At 48.8% G+C, this 19213-nt stretch overlaps 1 protein-coding gene across 4 annotated transcripts in view; it reads right to left on the reverse strand.

The window, feature by feature from the left end:
• Positions 1-9681: 9681 nt before the first annotated feature.
• Positions 9682-19213, reverse strand: part of CSNK1A1 (casein kinase 1 alpha 1) — a gene marked incomplete at its 3' end in the record, with an annotated part of 33809 nt that continues 24277 nt past the window's right edge. For 2 of the 4 annotated variants that reach the window (XM_084268518.1, XM_084268515.1), the window contains 5 exons: positions 18897-18975; positions 17870-17944; positions 16553-16659; positions 15568-15716; positions 9682-11222 (listed from right to left, as the gene is read on the reverse strand). In XM_084268518.1, the coding sequence (XP_084124644.1) occupies positions 11215-11222; positions 15568-15716; positions 16553-16659; positions 17870-17944; positions 18897-18975 (418 nt within the window). Of the gene's footprint in view, positions 11223-15562; positions 15717-16552; positions 16660-17869; positions 17945-18896; positions 18976-19213 lie in introns of those variants that run through there. The other 2 variants (XM_084268517.1, XM_084268516.1) reach the window with 2 other exon arrangements.

Below are 19213 nucleotides of genomic sequence, written 5' to 3' on the forward strand. Positions count from 1 at the left end.
CCCGCCCCGCCTGAACCCCGCGGTGCCAAAGCCGGCGGCGAAACAGCTCAGCATCCCCGTGCTGCCCGAGCAGAGCGCAGGGGGAACCCACACCACCAGCCCCCGCCGCGGGGGCAGCACGGGGGGGGGGTGGGGGGGGTGGGGGGGGTGGGCGAGGGCTCGGGATCCCCCCATTTCTATCTGAACCCCCCGCCCGGTCTTGCCAGCCTGGGGAGCAGACCCGCCGGCGCCCAGCCCGCCCCCGGGGGGGAGGCACGGCCCTGCACGCTCCCCCGCCGCCCGAAAGCCCCTCCGTCAGCAGCTCCGCTCCCGGCCCGCCCCGGCAAGCAGGCCCGGCAGCTCCGAACCTGCTCGGCGCGGCGCAGCACCCAGGCGGGGCCGGCCCGCCCTGCCCCGCTCCCACCCAGCAGCCTGGGAAAGCAAAACGCAGCCGGGGAGGGAGGATGCAGGGCGAGAGCATCGCAACAGGGCAGTTTCCCACCGCCTTTGCCTCTTCCACAAGTCCCCTTGGGGCTTGGGACAGGGACTGGCTTTGATCCTCCTCTGGCTGGCCCTGCCCTGCGAGCAGAGACCGCGCACAACTCGCTGCACAGGCTCAGCCCCAGAGGACTGGCAGCCGCTGCCTCGCTCCCCTCGCTGCGGTCGCCCACGAGCTGGTACGAACCAATACTGATTCAGGGTGCACCTTGGCCCCCCAGGCTGGGCTCCGGCTTTATCTCACCTCCTCCCAGGGCAGCTTTAACCCCCACCCCGGGGCTGGAATCGGCTCCTCCGCAGGATAAACCACCTCGGGGCCACTTTGGCCACTCCAGGCAGACCAGCAGCAGGGTGCCAGGAACCTAAGCCATGGTTCATCCTGCTCCACCAGGATGCCATGCCTCCCTAGGCAGCAAAAGGTCCTGCAGCCAGAAGCCAGGGGTGGCTATGGTCCCAGACAGGCTATGGTCCCAGACAGACTATGGTCCATGGAGCCTGGAACGAGACCCTGCAGCTTGTTCCCACCATCCACCTTCATTTGCCTGGAAACAAGCAAGGCTATATGAACACCCAGGTTGGGAGCTGGAGCCTGGGCAGGGGCAGCAGCTGCCAGGATGAGCCCCGCAGTCTCTGCCTGGCTTGTGGTGCCCAGCTGTCCCCAGATCCCCCTACAACTGGGGCATCTGTGGGGTCTGCACTGCACTGCAACAATGTGCCATGAGGGAGGTGAGGAGCAAAGCTCACGCTGTCCCCTGCCCTAGCACTGAGCCCTTACTGGGGTCTAAGCCCTTACTGGGGTCTGCAGCCCCAGCTCACTCCCCCAGCAGCTGTCCTGGACCCACTGTCCCTGTGCTGAGCAGCTGTGAAGGGCAGGAACCTCCTCCACCACGGGGCACAACCTCCTCCCACCAGACCAGGGCATCTTTCTCTCTCCTAACAGCCACAACCCAGACTCCTGCTCTTACTTTTTCCTGCAAATGAGTAAGGGTGAGGCATTCACAGGGCTGAGAGTCAGCCCCCACCTGCCCTCTTCAGCTTCACACACCGGCAGCCAAAGGCCTGGAGAATCCAGCTGGAGCTGCAGTAGGCAAGGAGGATTTCATCACCCAGCCTCACCCCAGGTCTTGCAGCTCCTGAAGTGGGTCTGTCCAGCCTAGGAGGACTAGGAGAAACAGAACAACTTTGTACTTGCCCTCAATTAACGAGTGACCTATTTAGAAGAGAATCTGGGCTAAGTGGGATGAAGGAGCTGGAGCTGGCTGCTTAGGGGTGGCATGGCACAAAACAGGCTGAGCCTGGGAGCTCCAGATTTGTGAGGGAGAAAGAAGCCAGTTCAGAGTATTTTAAGAAATGCCCTAAAAGTTTTTATAGCTGAGGAAGAAGAACCCAGTCTGGAAACAACTTCATGCTGCACCCTCCTTCCTGAGCCCACCAGCCAGGGCTCAGCCCTGGTGCCTCAGGGCAGGCAGAGGGACCAAGAGGGAGGCACAGGCTGGATGCAGGGTAGGGATGCTTGCAGGTCCTTTCCTGCCAGGGGCCATGGTGATGCTCTCAAGCTGGGAGGTGGGAGCGGGGGCTGGAGCCTTGTCGCAGTGCAGGAGCGGACATTCCCTGGTGGGTGGAAGAACCAGAGTACATGTTTGGCTGATGAAATCCTGCCGACAGCAGGAGCAGCGTTTCAGCTCGGTGGCAGCTTTGAAAAGTAGGTGTTGGTCCTACCCAGCGAGTGTGCTAAAAGGAGAAGTGCTTATCTGACAAGACATGCGAGTCAGAGGTGTGTATCTCTTGGAGACAGCACTGCCCCGAGCTGGTCACCTCCCCTCCTGTTCCGGGGCCGGGAAAGCCACCAGCCCCAGAGCAACGCGGCAGAGGCAGACTCGGCTCCTGGGGGCCTCTCTGCGGGAAGGAGACGGGGTGGAAGCTCACACGTTACGAGCCAAAGCACTTCCCACGCTGCGCTCAGCTTTCCATCAGCAACACCTCCATACTCCAGCTATCAGGCAAAGCCAGGCTAGACGCTGGGGATTCATCATGCTCCTCCTGATGCGAGCTGAAGCAACCAGCAGCTTATTCTCACCCATCTGAATGAAAAACCGTGTTACTTCTTGAGCTGGACTGTGGGATCCCAAGGCCTGGGTGGGTGGGTTTGAGAGGGCAGCCAGCCTGAGCTGTGTTATCTGGCAGATATAAAACAGTCTCTTTCAATACCTCATTTTGAACCCACGTGAAAGCACCAGACATTTGCCTTTGCCCCACATGGCAGCAGCAGGTCAGCCAAGCAGGCAGGCAGACAGCAGAGCCAGCAGACCCAGAGAGGAGGCAGCAAGCCCTGCACAGGCGCTGTGATGCCTCTAGACCACCTGCAAGAGCACCTGTGCAGGGCTTGCTGCCTCCTCTCTGGGTCTGCTGGCTCTGCAGAGCCACCTCACCCCTGACCACCACCTCCACAGGCTCTGGCAGCAGAGCTGTTACAACACTTCAGCCAGCCTCCAGCATCCTTGCTAGCCTGGCACAGGGCATCTCCAACCCCCTGCACACTCAAAGTGCTGCAGAAAACATTTTTGAGGTTATTTTTTGGGGTGAGGGAAGGGGATATGACAGGCCTCCCAGGAACCATCCCACTTGGGGAACAGCTCCATGGACTATCACAGCCCTGGCAGCCAGGTACAAGGATGGTATTAACACTTCATCTGCTTTGTGTTCACCCAAGATCATCACAGGGGGGTGTAGCAGAATCAGGGCTTTTCCCAGAGGAGCTGCCAGCACACAGCAGCAGGTCCAAGCCCCGTGGAACTGGCCCTGCCAAGGACATGCCCAGCTTTCCCACTCCCCCCACCCCAGGCATGCTGACATGGGGGCTGGGAGCAGACGGAGCTGGCACAGCAGTTTCAGTGCCACCTCCGCAGCAGGTGCCCCACACAGCTGGGATGCTCACAGCTGCTCCCCAGCAGCAAGGTGAGGATGCAGCTGGGCAGAGGGGAGCAGGGTGCAGATGGGACCAAGCTCTGGGCTGGGCCAACAAACCCGCTCCACAGCAGACAGGCAAGTCTCCAGAGCAGGGCAACACCCTGAGACACCAGCAGTCAGCTCCAGGGCAGCTGGAGAGCTGTCAAGAGAGCTGATGTGGAGCCTTTAGCTCCCTGGATGTTGGGAGAGAGAGGCTGAGATCAGGACTGCAGCCCCAGCTCTTGATTACTACAGAGAAAATAAAAGCAGTGACAGAGGATTTGGGCACAAGCACTTCTTCCCTTGGAAAGCGTTCCCTGGGGTTTGGGATTCCTTCCCCTCCCACAAAGTTGCCCTTGCAACACTGCTCCTGAGTACCCCACATTCCCACAGGACCACGGCTCAGCCACGTTAACAAACGTCAGCAGCTGGCGAGCTATTTAGAGCCGCAGGATTGTTCCCAGCACCGCTTCCCTCTCCCATTACCTGCCGGCAGCATGACCTGCCAGCACAGGAGGCAGCAGCCCCACTGCAGCCCCGTGCATGCTGGGACCTCGTAGACCTGCCACCATGGCACACCAAGGAAGAGCCAGGCATGCAGCAGGCTCATCTGTGCCCAGCTTGCTCCAGTACCTTCTAACTAACTTCCTGGAGCTTACAGGGGAGCTGCTGCGAGCTGGGTGTTGGGCAGATGCAGTGGCCCAAGGGGATGCTGCAGCTCTAGGACCCTCCTTGCTGGGCTGCCCAGCCCCAGGGAGACTCAGGCAGCTGCTCTGGCAGTGGAGCTCCTTTGGTCAGCCAAACCAAGCGCTGGGGTAAGAAACAAGCTGCCCTCCTGCAGCCAACAGCCTCTTGGGCTTAGGCAAGGAGTGCTGCTGAGGGTCCCCAGCATGTCCCGCACGCATGGCTAGGGCAAGGTGGGCTGTGCCTGCCCGGGAGCTGGGGCTTAGTGTGCCCCAAGCACCGGGCTGTCTGCTGCCTGGGTGCCCTGGTTCCAGGAAGAGGGGGGGGGGCAAAGGGCAGCCAGCCCCCCGCTGCTGCTTTCGCTGTGTTTACCAGTCACCCAGCAACCCTGGGGAGGAGAGCGGCACCGGCTCCGCTTTCATGGCCTGTGCAGCTGCTGCTGAGCCCCAGGAAAGGCAAGGCAGGGGAGAAGGTGGCAGGCCAGCAAGCAGGCATTACTGGACTTCCCTCACCACCTCATGGAGACAGGGGCCAGACAGCACCCGAATGGGGAGCAGGCACCCGCCCCGGCCTTCCCAAGGTGGGGGACAGGCCAAGCCCTCTAGGAAAGAGGAGCAGGCGGCTGCCTGCACTGCCTTGGCACTGGGACCAGTTTGTTAGAGCACCGGTCTCCTCCCCCAGCTTCCTGTCCTGTGAAGGGCCATAAATACACTTAAACACACCCTGCACATCCCACAGGTGTCCCTTGTCAGCCCTGTTCAACTCCTTCCTTGGAAAAGACATCCCAGCAAGAGCTGCCCAGCCACAACAGAGCCAGCCTGTCCGGTGCCACCATTCCACCTCTCTGTGGCCACCAATGGGACCCTGCCCACGCAGCTCCCTGCCTGCAGCCAGGGCTTTGGGAGATGCAGGGGTGGGAGCAGCCAGGGCTTTGGGAGATGCAGGGGTGGGAGCAGCGAGCTCACAAACCCTGATGGCCTTTTGCTAGGAAAGCCAGCGCAGCACAGATTGGACCCCGTGAGCCGTTTGCATGTTGGGAAGCAAAAACAAGCCACTTCAAATCAGCATCAAGTTCCCCAGCCTGTGCTTTGCCTCCTGGGAACTGGCTGCCAGGCCCTGCTGCCTGCTGGCACGCGAGCCCACCCCAGCCAGCAGCACAGCCCCATCCCCAGCCTGCATCCCACCTGCACTGCCCCACCAGCAGGGACAGGGCAGGTGAGGAACTGACACATAAGGAGGGAGAAAGGTCGGTGAGCAGGGACTTAGGCCCATAATCAGTTCATGGGATTTGTTGAGAGCTTCAGGCTGGTGAGCCTGGAGCTTGCTACAATCATGTCAACTCAGCTTTAGCACAGCAGCACCTTCCCACACCAGGGGTGCAATGCAAACAGGGCTTATTGGCGCTCCTCAGTTACCAGGCACAAGCAGCACAGCGGGGCCATTGTAGCACGAGCTCATCTAATAAAAGCCATCAATTAATGCTGCCTGGGCAGCTCGAGGGGAGAATGGCTGCAGCTGGGTTCCTCGCTTTTCCTTCTCTGGAAGAAAGGGGTCTCTGGAAGGAAGGCAAACCCTTCCAGGATGTGAGTCAGTCGGCGTTTCTGGCTGTACCTGCTGTCCAAACAGTGCCACACAGAGGGTTACCTGAGGTCTGGTGCTCGTCATGTGAGCGCCAGCCCCAAGGGAACGCGAACACGCGCCCCACTGCCCAAACACGCGTGCTGCTGTTCGCAGGCGGCTCACGCCAGCAGGTAACCTGGGCGCAGACACGCCTGATGCAAACAGCCCTGGCCCAGCACCAGCTGCTGCCACGCCATGAGCCACGGAGGAGCAGGAACATGAACTCAGCACAAATCAGAGCGGTGCTGGGGGAGAAGCCTTCCGCACACAGGAACAAATCTATTTGCTGCCTAAGTGGTTTTTCCTCAGCTCAGAGGACTTGCTCCAGTTTCTAGCTTTACCCCTCTGACTCTACCTGTGCAGGCCAGCAAACGCTTCCTTGTTCCCCTCTGCCTGGGCAAAAAGCCTTACTAGCAGCTGCCACCAAATGAGGATCTGGGGGATGCCCCCAGCAGAGGCCAGCCAGCCTGAGCCAACTGCTTTGGAGCAGTGGAGCCAGCTGCAAGCACCAAGCTTGTACAAAAGCCACAAGAGAAGCGTGTTCAGCAGCAAGGGAGAGCCAGGTACCAGAGTAAGCTGTAGTGAGACCACCAGCCTTAAACCGCAGGGTGCTCAGGTAAACATCCCATGTCTCACTTTGGAAGAGTCCCACTGCGCTGCTTTGGTATCGGTTCGTGCTGCAGCAACAAGGGACTCATCCAAGGTATGAGGAAGGGAAAGGGAAGATTTGTTCCTTGTGCCCTGGTCTGGTGGACCATGAGGTCCCTCAAAGCGTGGCTGAGTCACCTAACTGCCGGTGCCCCACCTCTGCGGGTTATCTGAACTGCGCCAGGGGAGAACCTGGCTGCCAGGGCTGCCAGGGATCTATCATCGCATGCAGGGGCTTGACTGCAACCAGGGAAGCTCTAAAGCCATCCACCCTGTAAGGCAGCAAGCTCGCTCCCTCAAGGTCTTCTGATGATCTCAAATCGCTTTCACTGAAAAAAAGTTCCAAGTCCATCACCTGCAAAATAGCTGAAGGCTCCCTCGTATTTCAAGGGTGGCAGAGGACAGGCAGCAGCCACGGGAGCCAGCAGCCAGGACACAACAGCTCTCTCTGCCAACTAAGCCTATTGACGCCGTCCTTCAAACTCCGAGGGGGAAACAAAGCAGTTAAGACCAGCTGTGTTTACAGATCAACGGGAACAAAAGGCTCCCGGGGAGGGCAAACAGAACAACTGGGTGGAGTGATCTCAGGTACTCCCAGACGCAGCCCCGGATACCGAGTCGCCAGGCTGTTATCTGAAAAAGGAGCCACATCATCTTTGCAGTTGCTTTATAGACTGAACGCTCATAAACCTCTTCCCCCCACCAGGCTGGTGTGGGAACACTCCCCAGCTCCTCCCCATTCCCAGCTACTGGCAATCAGCACTAAGCAACAGCCATGGCTGAGAGCATTTCACAGGCTGAGAGGATCTCACAGGCTGAGAGCATCTCACACAACGTGGAGAGTCAAGTTAGCACCTCAGTTCGGAACATTTCACACCTTCAGTACCCTGCGTGGCAAAGCAGCTCCAAACACCGGGGTCCCTTCAGAAGGACCAGGCCCTGTGCTTCGGCTGCAGCCTTCCCTGAACAGCCACTTTCCCACACGGATAAGGACACTGCCAGCCTGGGGCTGTGTGGAACAGCTTTCTTCACGCAGCTGGTGTCCTTGTGTCCCCAGCGTAGCACTGCACACAGACCTGGCGCCACCCTCCCCCTTCCTGCCCAGCCCTGCTCCGAGGATTGCATCAACGAGCCGTTTCCACATGGGAACACGCCAGGGATGCAGTCCTTCCACTCAGGCTCAATTAGGAGGGTGGGCACTTCCTCTGCGTCCTGCCTCACCTCGTGTGTCCAGAGGCATTAGTGCTCGGAGGAGACAGCTCTTCCTCCCAGCCCACTTTTCCCTTTTGTCTGGAGCCTGCACGCTCGTAAACTTGTGTTGTGACATCAAACTGATATGAAACCATGATGATTTCACTGCAATTAAGGAAGGAGCGGGCGCAAGGCTGAGGGAGCTGGCTAAGCAACAAATCATCTGAACTGGAGGATGCTGTTGAGAGCAATGAAAGCCTCACGCAAAGGGCAAACTCAGGACCACAGAAAAATTCCAGCCAGAGCGGGCTGCAGGGAGGCATCTACCCCAACCTCCTGCCCAAAGCAGCGCTCTGACCTCGGTGCAGCCCTTCCCCTCTGCTGTGGTCCACTTCAGGAGAAGCACAGCACACACAGCATGTACAAGTTCCTGCAAGTTGTGAGCACACACCTGAAAAAACAACTGAGACAACAGGGCAGAACACGGCAACAGCAGCACAAGTCACCACACGGCCTCGGGAAGTAACCCCTGTACACAGAGAACAGAGATCAGCAGAAAGCATGAGGGTGGCACACACTGGGCACACCTACCAGCTGAAAAGGTTGGTATGTTTGTTTTCAACCCAGCCAGGGCTTGAATTTACCCCTCATTACAAATACCCGACGCCACAAAGAACAGCAGGCAAGGCAGTGAGAGATCTAACCAAGCTAGAGCAGCCTGTCCTTTCAGAGCCTTTTATGGGAGAACAAGGCTCTCTGTCATTTCTAACAAGGAATAGCTTAAATAGGTTAAAAATAATGAGCCAGCATGCTGCACATAGGAGGGCTCCACACTCCAATTAAGCAAGCCTTTAAAAGGTGGCCTTAGGACGCCTCTCCAAGTTGCTCTAAGGAGGCTAATAAATTGCTTTGAAACTCTGCACGCAACTTAGTAAGATGACTAAGAACCTGTTGTCACAGGGTAATGTCATCACCTCAATTCTAGCACTTTCCAGGGAACATGAGGTAGTTCTTGCACTTCACAGCCCCTACCATGATGACTACTAGTGAAGGGGCTGGGGCTGCTTGCACAAGTTTGACTTTTCCTCAAGACAGCAGATAACCTCAACACAAAACCTCTAGGGAGCTGCCACAAGTCAAGATCCACATAGGTTTTAATGATTCAAGTCTCTAAGTCTCCAGAAGTGAACTCTATTAACACACCATGTCCCATAGACTACATGGACTCCACACCCCTCAGCAGGACAAGGGCTGCAGCTGGACAGGCTACAACCCAATGCTTTCTGATGCTGCAAGCACGGGAGCTGCTCTTGCTCACAGTGCTTAGCAAGGGCAGTTCTGTTTCTGAAGTTTGGCCCTCCCCAGAGCCATGAGTAAATTTAATGGACAGAGGAACTAGTTTATTCTCTGGAAACCAAATTATTTCCTCTGAGTTCCGGACACCTCATGTCAAAACGAACAAAAAAAGTGGTGCCAAAACAATTCCAAGCAGCCACTCTGAAAACAGCTGCCACGGCCTTTCATTGATGCTTCCTCTTCTGCCAAATGCACTGCTGAGAGAGGAGTAAGTCATATACAAGGACATAACATAATATTTTAGACAGCAGTTCCAGATGAGGCACTGCTTGTAAAGCATCCTTACTGGGACAGGGCAATACTCAGAGCCCAGGAAAACATCCTAGCTGCAAGAACAAGCTACATTTCTTCTTCCACCTTCCAGGTAAGAGACACAGCTCTGACTCGTAAGTTTCCAAATGTGCATCAATATCCCTGAAGCCCAGCAGGTTTTTTTGCCTCCCTGTAGCCCCAGATTATCTATACAAGGGTTTATTAGCACGCAGTGGTCTCCAGCTAAAGTTTAACATCTTCTTGGGGCAGGTCCTCCTCATGAAGGGAGCAGGCATAGTGACTGCCCAAGAGCACAACCTCGATCCGTATTACCTCTCCACGATGGCAGAGCGTGCACAGCACGAGTTTTCTGATCATGATGAAACAGTTTTCATAACAAAAGACCTTTTTTAAACAGTAAAAACATCAACTGTGAGCAGGAACTCTGCTGCACGCATGGAAGCTGTCTACAAAGCTAATGTACAAACAACATTTACACAATAGGAATCTGGCAGCATTTTCAGACAATTTTTTTAATTTATTCTGACATGCTATAAAGGAATAAATTACACTGTTAAAGAATTACCAGCAATAAAAGTATTTCTTTCTTTCAGCTGGGCTAGAATAGGAGTGAGAAGGAAGACAGCCTGGGGCAGTAACCAATGTGAACTCTGCATGGCGCGAGGCTGTCCCCAAGAACAAGAGTAAATCTGGTCATATCCACTTCACAAGAACTTGAAAGAAAATGCCTTGGTTTCAAACCATCCCAATTCTCCATTCAAATTTTTCTCAACATTAGCAATCAACAAGTCAGTCCAGGCGATGCATGACACTGCAACACTTGAAGGCTGCCAATCCTGGGTCTGCAAAAGATGCCATTTCTTCTTCTCTTTTTTTTTTTTTTTAAAAGAAATCCAATCTTAATATAGAGGGCTGGTCTCAAACAACAAGTTATAAAAATGCAAGACTGCCCCTTCCCCCTTGAGGAAAAAATACAAAATTTATTTAAAAACAAAATGAGGAAGAGTTACAACACTATGTCTAAAATGATTTTGAAAGAAATATGACTTCTTTTGCTTAACAAATGGCCTTGACACTTGGTTTAAAAACAGGGTAATGTAGATTTCTTAAAACTGAATTAACAAGGCAAATTAAAAAAAATCTCATTTCCTTACAGAAACAATTTTTTGTTTTTAATGAACTTGTAAACAAAAAAGCTCCCGCTTCAAAATAAAAACAAAATCCCAGATCATATAGATGTTTACAGTGATTACATTTATCTAAGCAACTTACATACAGGTTCAGTTGTAAGATGTTAACTAAATTTCGTGACAAATATGCTGTTTTTCCTTTTATACCAAGAACATTATAGAGTTAATGCAGAGTCCTAAAGATTATCTAGTAGTCGCTAAGTTTCTCTTAAGTCTTCACTTTAGATGCTGTTATTTCTAGCACAGGTAAGCAGGCAGAGTCTTTCATACGCTTAAAAACTGGAATCTTTGGTTACTACCATGTCAGCTGGCTTGGTATGTTGCACATAGAAGCCAACAACTTTAAGAATGTTTTAAGTGTACAACTTTCAAAACCCAGGGAGGAATAACCAGAGAAGAGTGCACAATTGTGAGCATTTACAATTATCACAACTGTTGCTGAAGACTGTTCATGCCATTCTTCCAAAACAATGAGATCTCATAAGCAGTGTAGTTCAAAGTAAAAAGGTAACAAAAATTGGCATATGCACAATTTTCTCCACTTGTGTGTCAACCATTAGTTAACTTTTCCACTTGAAAAAAATGCAATAGAAAACTGGACACCATGTTTCACTATCTCAGGAATATTCACAATTACAGCTGCTACAACTCAGAGTGCAGCATCACTGACACTGCCCAGAGCCAGTTTATACTGATATTAAGTTCTTTACACCAAGTAAATGGTTGCCCACAGCTGCTGGCAAGTGTACGTATGAACTAAAATTTCTAGGATTTGGGGAGTGACAAGTCCTGCTCCGATCTGCTCTGCTTTGTCCCATCCTCGCCATGCTCAGAAACCTGCAAGATAAACACAAGGGCAATTTACTGATACGGGATGAAAATGAGAAACAGCCTTCACAGTTGGAGAATTAAACATCAGTTATGGTCATTCAAAGGGGAAAATGCTGCACTGTCCCACAACCGCAGAGTTCCCGGTGTCCATTTCCAAAGCTACCCAGCATTTGCCACCACCCTTCAGCTCAAACACACACCTCACACCTACTGCTGACTGGAAAACAGGCCTATAAACCAGCTGGATGCCACATTCCTCAAACAGGAATTCCGACCAACAGTTTGAAAACAAGTTGTGTTATTGCCACTGGGAAGCAGGATGTAATTTCATAGGATTGTTTTCTAGTTGTCTGCAGTGTCCCGTGTTTATATCCTTGAATGTCAAACTGTCATCTGATTGCAGGGGTGCTCTTCAGAGACACAGTACAGCAGTTGCATGGAAGGATAAGGAGCAGGAGTAACTCACCGTACAGTAACTGGTGTTCACAGAATGAGAGGGACTGGAAGGGATCTCTGGAGATCATCTAGTCCAAGCCCCCTGCCAAAGCACGGTAGCCACACGCGCATACGTACAACGCTCTGGGGCAACCAGAACAGAAGTGAGAACCTTTGAGAGTAACAAGGAACCTTCTGTCCTTGGAAGGACAAGTGAAACTCATATGACAGGGGAGGTGGGGCATCAAGAACAACTCTTTCAGAGCTCAGAACTCCAAATGACCAGTTCAAGACACTGTGGAAAAGCAATACATGCACAGACCTCAAAGAGACAGTTCCTGCAAGCTAAGCCAGCCTTCGTGTGAGTGCTTATATACTCATTTCTGGTGACTCAGGTAGCAGCACTGTGCTTTAAAGAGGGAACAGGAATCTCAACCAAAGACTACTTTGCCAAACAAGTTTCCGTTCTGGATGCCCTCCAAACAGCATGGTATTCTGTTGATGTACAAATTCATCTGAGCAACAGCTCAGAGTTTTTCAACATCTCTCTTCAGAGTGAAATACAGACAAAGCTGACCTCAGCTATAGCTTGCGCTATCAGCCAGAGAAAAGCAAGTGCAAACAAGTCTTAAACACAGCCTGACATTCAATCAAAATAATTTATCTGGACAGCACCCAAGATGACAGCTTTAACTCCTCCAGAATAGGCAACAGGTAATCTACAAGAGATTCAGTAGCTCTGTTTGAACCCATTCATAATGCACTGAAGGACATCTCAATATCCTGCACTAGAAATTATTACACCCCCCCAGTATTAAGACCGTCATTTCCAGTCAAGTGCAAATTCTCACAGAAATCCTAGTGATTCCTTAGTTCCACTGACCTGAAGTTGTCCATAACCTTTAGTTGTTGCATACAACCAGAAGTTACACTGTTTTTCCACTTGGCATGTTCAGCAGCGAACACTGATTCATCATTTGAACCACTTTCTCCATCAAAGCAGCCAAAACTAAGTCAACAAAGGAGGAGCGTGCTCACAGCACGGAAAGAAACAGATCAACTCACTGCTTAGGAGATTGGATGTTTCAAATGAAAGTGGGATCTGAACACAAGGACAAACAACATTCTAAGAAAGGACATGGTGCTATTAGAACACATCAAATCCAAGGTATTGTAGGAAAGAGAATGTCCAGCTCTACAGAGAGCAATAGGGAGCTGGATTCAACCTGCAACATCCCTTGCAAGTTCAAGTAAGACTACAAAGAAATATTCCCAACGACAGCTGCCACATGAGATGTTGAGACATTGATGTAGCACACACAAGTTTACCAGTATGAAGAACATACTGAAGAGTTTATGCTGCCATCTAACAAATCTTCACTGTATGGAGGGCCTGCTCCAGTCTGTACACTCATCACTCTGTCCCTCTGGGGTGTTACCCACAGCTCTGACCATCTGTGCTTCGTGAGGGATGCTCTATGATGATTACAGCCACAGATCCCACCAGTGGGCAAGGGCCACAGTTCTGTCATACTCTTAACCAGCTCCTCTGCTTGAGGAGCGTTCAAACTTCTCTATTAAGCAGCCAGAGAGACTAGCAGTGACAAGTATTTAGTCGTCAGCTGGCTAAATCTCAGGTAGTGAACTAACAGTCTGTTCTGAGAAGTACTGCCACAGCCATAGGCATCCAGTGAATCCTAGTGGGACTGCTGACAGGCTTCCAGAGCTCTCCACTGAAGTGAATGAAAAACACCTCTTGCAAATAGAACTGATCAACTTTATCCTGGAGATTGACTGCTTGAGTCAGTTTTATGACTGAGGGAAGCTGACTGTAAGCATTGTTACAAGTCACACCTGAACAACTGCTGCACTGTCAAGAGATCAGGAGCTAAAACTTCCCAGAGTCAGCAGAGCAGCTCTGTCTGTTGAAACAGTTCGCCTCTCCCAAGTTCAGAAACAGCTGATCTTGCTGTTACAAAAGGCCCTGCACAGGGTTCCAGAGAGGGGCAGGAAAGAGGGGAAAAAAAAAAAAAAAAAAGAGAGAAAAAAGGCCATTGACAGAACAGGTTACCCTGGAACCAGACAGAATATTCAGCCTGAATAACCTGTAGGACTCAATGAGATGATTTAATACGGACCCGAGTTAATGCAGCCAGGACTGCCTGTAAGTGAGGCCACTATCCAAATAAATGGAGTCATGTTAAGTCTCTGGACATTATTTAAAAGAATTAGTATTTCTCACACCCCCTGCTTCACTCCCCAGAGGCACAACTTCAACAGTACTTGCACTTTGTACGGTATACATTAAGATTTTCAGCAATTCACGGGTGCATTTATTGGCTATTTCCAGTACTATCATTAACCTGGGTATGGTTACCAAGGAGTATAATTTGATACCATGAAGCCTTTTAAGCCACTTCAGCACACGCTTTGCTACAGCAACTATGTGAGAATTTAAGTGAATTCTGGAAAAAAGAAACCAGGTATTTCATTAATCTTCAATGTGACAGCAACACAGAGCATACAAAACTCCTGCTTGAGCATAGTTGGTTTCAGAAAATCTTCACTGACAGCCAGTATTTCCCACTAAAAAAACATGAAGGATTTGAGAAATCTGAAATGTCTGTTTTGATGAAGAGACTAAGCTAACTGTTTTAGGAAGCTGGGAAAGTCTTCTAATGTTTGACAAGCAGTCTTTTAATGCTTTGCTGACATTACAGCTTGATCAATCCAAAGGTCACGAGCTTTTTCTTCATGATGGGGGTGGAAAGGAAGAAGTCATTGCCCCAGAAGTCTGTTACTCTATGCAAGAGCCAATGAAATTCTGCTAGAAAAACAAGTTTCTCCATGGCTATAGCGACAGACCTCGTTACTCTGAAGGACAGTGTAATGAGGAAAGTCCATCAGGAAACTAAATGGTCTGTTCTTAAACAACCTCATTAGCTTCAATTTCACCCATAGCTCATATTGAGGAATCAGTTTCATTAAAAGACTGGTTGTAATAGTCACTAGCTGTAGCAGTTCGTTAGTGACTTACTAGACTAACACTGGCAGATTTTACATCACCAAGAAATTAAAAACTGCTACAACATGTAAAAAATGTGTATGTGCCTTTTCAGAACAGAGTTTTTGGTATTTACACAATTACCTTTTGAACATTTCACAACATTTCCCTTTGAAACCATAACCTAGAAACAGTTTCAATAGTCAAGAAATCTAAATTCCCACACCAAAACATCCAGGTACTTCAGAAAATTGTGACTTGGCAGTCCCCAGCAGTTTGGGGTTACTCCATGATTTAGGCAAGACATTTGGAGCTCACTGTCCAGCCCCTTCACTCTGGATCAAGTGTCTCAATGTAAACCCACTGGAGAAACCCAGACCACTCACAATTTTCTGTTTCCAATGTTTGAGGCATAACAGAAGAGAAGCAAACCCACAGCACTATACCAGCTGGAACAAGGTAGAACCCAAAGTCTCTAGATCCTTGCCTCGTTAATGAGAATTATCGCTTAAGAAGTGTTAGGTCTAGGATTTTGGATTACATCATATAGATTTTATGTATATACATATATACCATATATGTATATATATAAATAAAAATAAAAATGTCACATTCCCAACACCAAGTCAGTTTCTTGTTTTTGGAAAGTGGTTAATGCGGGAGCAAAAGATGCAGTGGTTAAAATGACCCAACATCCCCAGAAGAAATGATATGAAGAACAAGGACATTTTGGTATAAAGTTAGTAGTCAAATTCTCCAAGGACGTCTTTTGGTTTGGTTTGGTTTTTTTTAATTAACAGCCAAATAACTTTTTTAAACCACCTCCTTGATCTAACACTTAGAATTGCCAACATTGTCCAAATTAGTGTAATTTTTTTTTCCTGTAACGTCACTTGGCTCTTGGCTACTAACCTTTCATGTTACTCTTGGATTTGTCAGTTTGCTTGCCTGTGGGGGTTTGGGCCTGCTGCCCCTGCCCACTGGAAGAGGCTGCCTGCTGTGCTGCTTTCTGCTTTAACATTGTCCAGTCGAATGTGTAGTCATATTGGTGATTCAAGGTCCTAGAAAAGAGTGAAACACTTTACTGTAACACATTATAGCATCCTTACTGCTCATACCAAGCCTTTGCTGAAAACCCAGAACTACAGGTTAACTTCTTGTAGCTGCTCTGGAGATTACAGATGGTATATAAAAACTAAGTATTACTAAGTCAGAGATTCTTGAAGCAAGCCCAAATACCATTAAGCAGCACTTTCTTCACTGTTCACACAGAGGTCTGCATTTGTAGAAGCAGCACTTCCCATAACCCAGCTTATCCATTTGTATCTACTGAGGTTATCAGCTTCTTTTTCCTTACTATATGTAGTTTTAAAGAGTATCATAGACCACTGAATAAAAATTGCTTTGGATTCCAAAAACCTAGAGGGCAACTCTTGAGATCAGTACCAGCTCTTCTTCCAACAGATGCTGTTTACTCCACAAGGCTGAGTTGTGGTCCTGGTTTCTCTAACAAGCTCAAATAAACAGTACTATTCCTCTCCATTGAAATCCATCTCCCGGGGCAGTACTGCTGTCCTATCTCCAACCTCCAAACATAAAAAGCTTCCAACACTTCTACTTAAGCTACTTGCAACAAAACTGGAAGCATGGACTCAACCCTCTAGCATTAGTGGTGAGATCATGCAACAACAAACTAAGCATGAAGGAAGAGATTCTCTTGACGTTGAACAATGTTTTTCAGATCCTTTAAACAGCTTTTCAAACTCTGAAATGGAGAGTCAGGGAAAAACTGCCTACAGCACACAGAGAGCAGCCTTCTGCAGTGCAAGTCCCACAGAGCAGTCACCTACTGGTAAAGCACTGGCACATTTCTGTACTTTTCCACTTTGAGACTGACCTGAAAAGAATACGGAATAATTGCCTCAGATACATGTAATCTGGTGCCTCTTCAAAGCGCAGGCCACGACAGTAGTTCAGATACATGGCAAATTCTGCAGGGAATCCCTGTAAATCAACAGTGTTAATCAAGCCATGGCTTGCAGCAAAAAGCTTCTAACAACCCTATAAGATGACAAAAACAAGCTGTATTTTTTTACTATAATGGCAGAGAAAAAATGGCTGAATTCTCATATGTGTAAACTCCACTTTGCCTCTAGTTATTCATTTATTTTGTATTTTAGAAAGTGGATTTGATCATCAAGGTACCAGGTACACATTCCTTTCTTCCCAGAACTGTTACCTGATGCATGTTTTGCAATCATGAGTCCTCTGCTACCAGAGCATACATACTGAGAACTTTAAGCACTTCACTCATCCTAATTAAGCCTAGTTCTTATTAACTAGGACTGTGAAATAAGTAGTAATCTTCTCTTAAAAGATTCCACTGATGTTTCCTTGATAATCTACTTGAGCTTACTAGAGGCAAGGTCAGTTACCATTAAGTGTGAAGATGTAAATGATCAAGACTTCTTTCAAAGATCCCCTGCTTTACTTATTTATTGTCTATTTACACATAGGCTTTAAGTGTGGAGGATATACAGCATCGTGCTGTATTGCAAGAAAACATGGTGTGTATCAGTTCAGCACTTTGGAAGATGCTGTTACACAAACATGCATGCCTAGGAAGAGCCATCATCGGTGCTGCAGAAATCACCACGTGTTCTCAAGGGCCTTTTACCAAGCACGTGGCTGCCACAGTTCAAGATATGTTTTAGGACCCAAAGGAGAAGATTGGAAAAACATCCTCCTGCACCGTAGCTTTAAAGATCACTCGATGGGTAATTCCACTACAGCCTCTATTGAGATAGAGAAGACAATCTGAACAACCTTGAAAAGGTAGAAACAAGTATATACAATAAAGCCATACAGTTCTACCTTGGTTTTATTTGTCCAAGAGGGCACATGTAGAACTTCCACTAAAGAAGCTGAAGAAATAAACAAGCCTCACTTAAGAGCTGGAGAGCTTGCACAGCCAACATTGTCACCAAGTTCTGGAATGATGGTGGCAGGAACTATGCCAAGAAATAGCAGTGAATGCCTGCCCTGTTACATACACCAACTGTCTTGTTGGGTGGTCAAACACAAGGCACCCACGACTGCCAGATAAGTATTATTCAGCTGCAAATGCCATGTGAGACTAATATATTGGCTCCAACTTTAAAAAACAAGAAAAGAACTTCCATTTCACAGTATGACATCACTTGGAAACTCTTACCTTACACAAAACCTCAACAGGAGTGGACATTTTCTTTTCACTAATCTTTTCATACTTTTGCTTCTTTGTTGCAGCCTGTGGAACATGTAGGTCACAATATAAGAGATATTGTGCAACACTGGATTAACAAGGACAGTAGCAAAAAAAAAATGACAAAAATTCTTTGGTCAACCATAAGTATTTTATGTGAAATCTCCAAGTCCCACACACTTATTGCAGAGAATGAAGGTCAATCTGGTATTAAGATCTGGACACAGTTTAATACCATTTGTCGCAGTCTAATGCTTCCATCACATGGCATAGCTCGTGTAGTTCTAGCTGCTGCTTTTGTTCATTAAACAGACCAGACTTGCATTTGCATTTGCCAAAGTTCTATTAATTCCCACTCAGTACCCCATTCAAGGGCTGCCTGGGTGCTTCAGTAAGCAGCCATTACATTCATCTGCAGCTGAAGAGTTCTAGTGTTTCACAACCCGCTTGCCTTTTTAGAGAACTTGCAGCTGCAACACCATTTGAGTTACACAACTCTCACACAGAGGAAGAAAAACAATTAAAACATGGAAACAAATCACCAAAGTCTGTATAACAGAAATAAGTAGTATTTGCCATGTTTGCACTTGGCTACCATACATGGTAATAGTTGGACCAGGCTAATCACTCTTCACTCATACCATAACCTGAACGCATCCCTAGAGCAGAACTTGCCAGGTGAGATGATTGATGACCTTGCTCTCTACAGTGGTTCAAACAGCCACTAACAATGCTATTTTCTACCTCCCAAAGAGAGCCTCAGCCTATGTGTGGACAGTAATAACTTGCAAAGATGATGTAAACTATTGTTTAGCATAAATTTTAACAGTCATACAAACACATTTTGCTTGCTGTACAAGGAGAAACAATCTTTCTTCTACACTGTAGAGCTATCATAGCTTGGCAAAAGCTGCTTTGTATAACTAAACATTATATACAACCACCTACCCAGTCCAATGTAAAGAAAAAGGGCAGGGAAAAAGGCAACAAAACCTACCTTTAATCCTTGCCAAGGCAGACTGGTTCTGTTAAAGTACATCAATACATAGCCTAGGGACTCCATGTCATCCCGACGACTAGAAAAAGAGGAAGAACACAATGAATTACAAGTTTTGACATTTCATACTTTATTCCAAATACTGCAAGCATCCCAAGATTTAAAAAAAAAAATAAAAGGGATAAAACCTAAGCTTTGGTGCAAAGGAAGGTCTCCTACAGCAAAGACTTCCAGATGTTCAGGATTCCACTGGCAGACATGTAACAAGCCTTCACAAGCAAGGAGATCCTACTCATTTTTCAAGTAAGGAACAGTCA

The sequence above is a fragment of the Gallinula chloropus genome (assembly GCF_964237585.1).
Source record: "Gallinula chloropus genome assembly, chromosome: 10".
In the NCBI taxonomy this organism is placed as follows: domain Eukaryota; kingdom Metazoa; phylum Chordata; class Aves; order Gruiformes; family Rallidae; genus Gallinula; species Gallinula chloropus.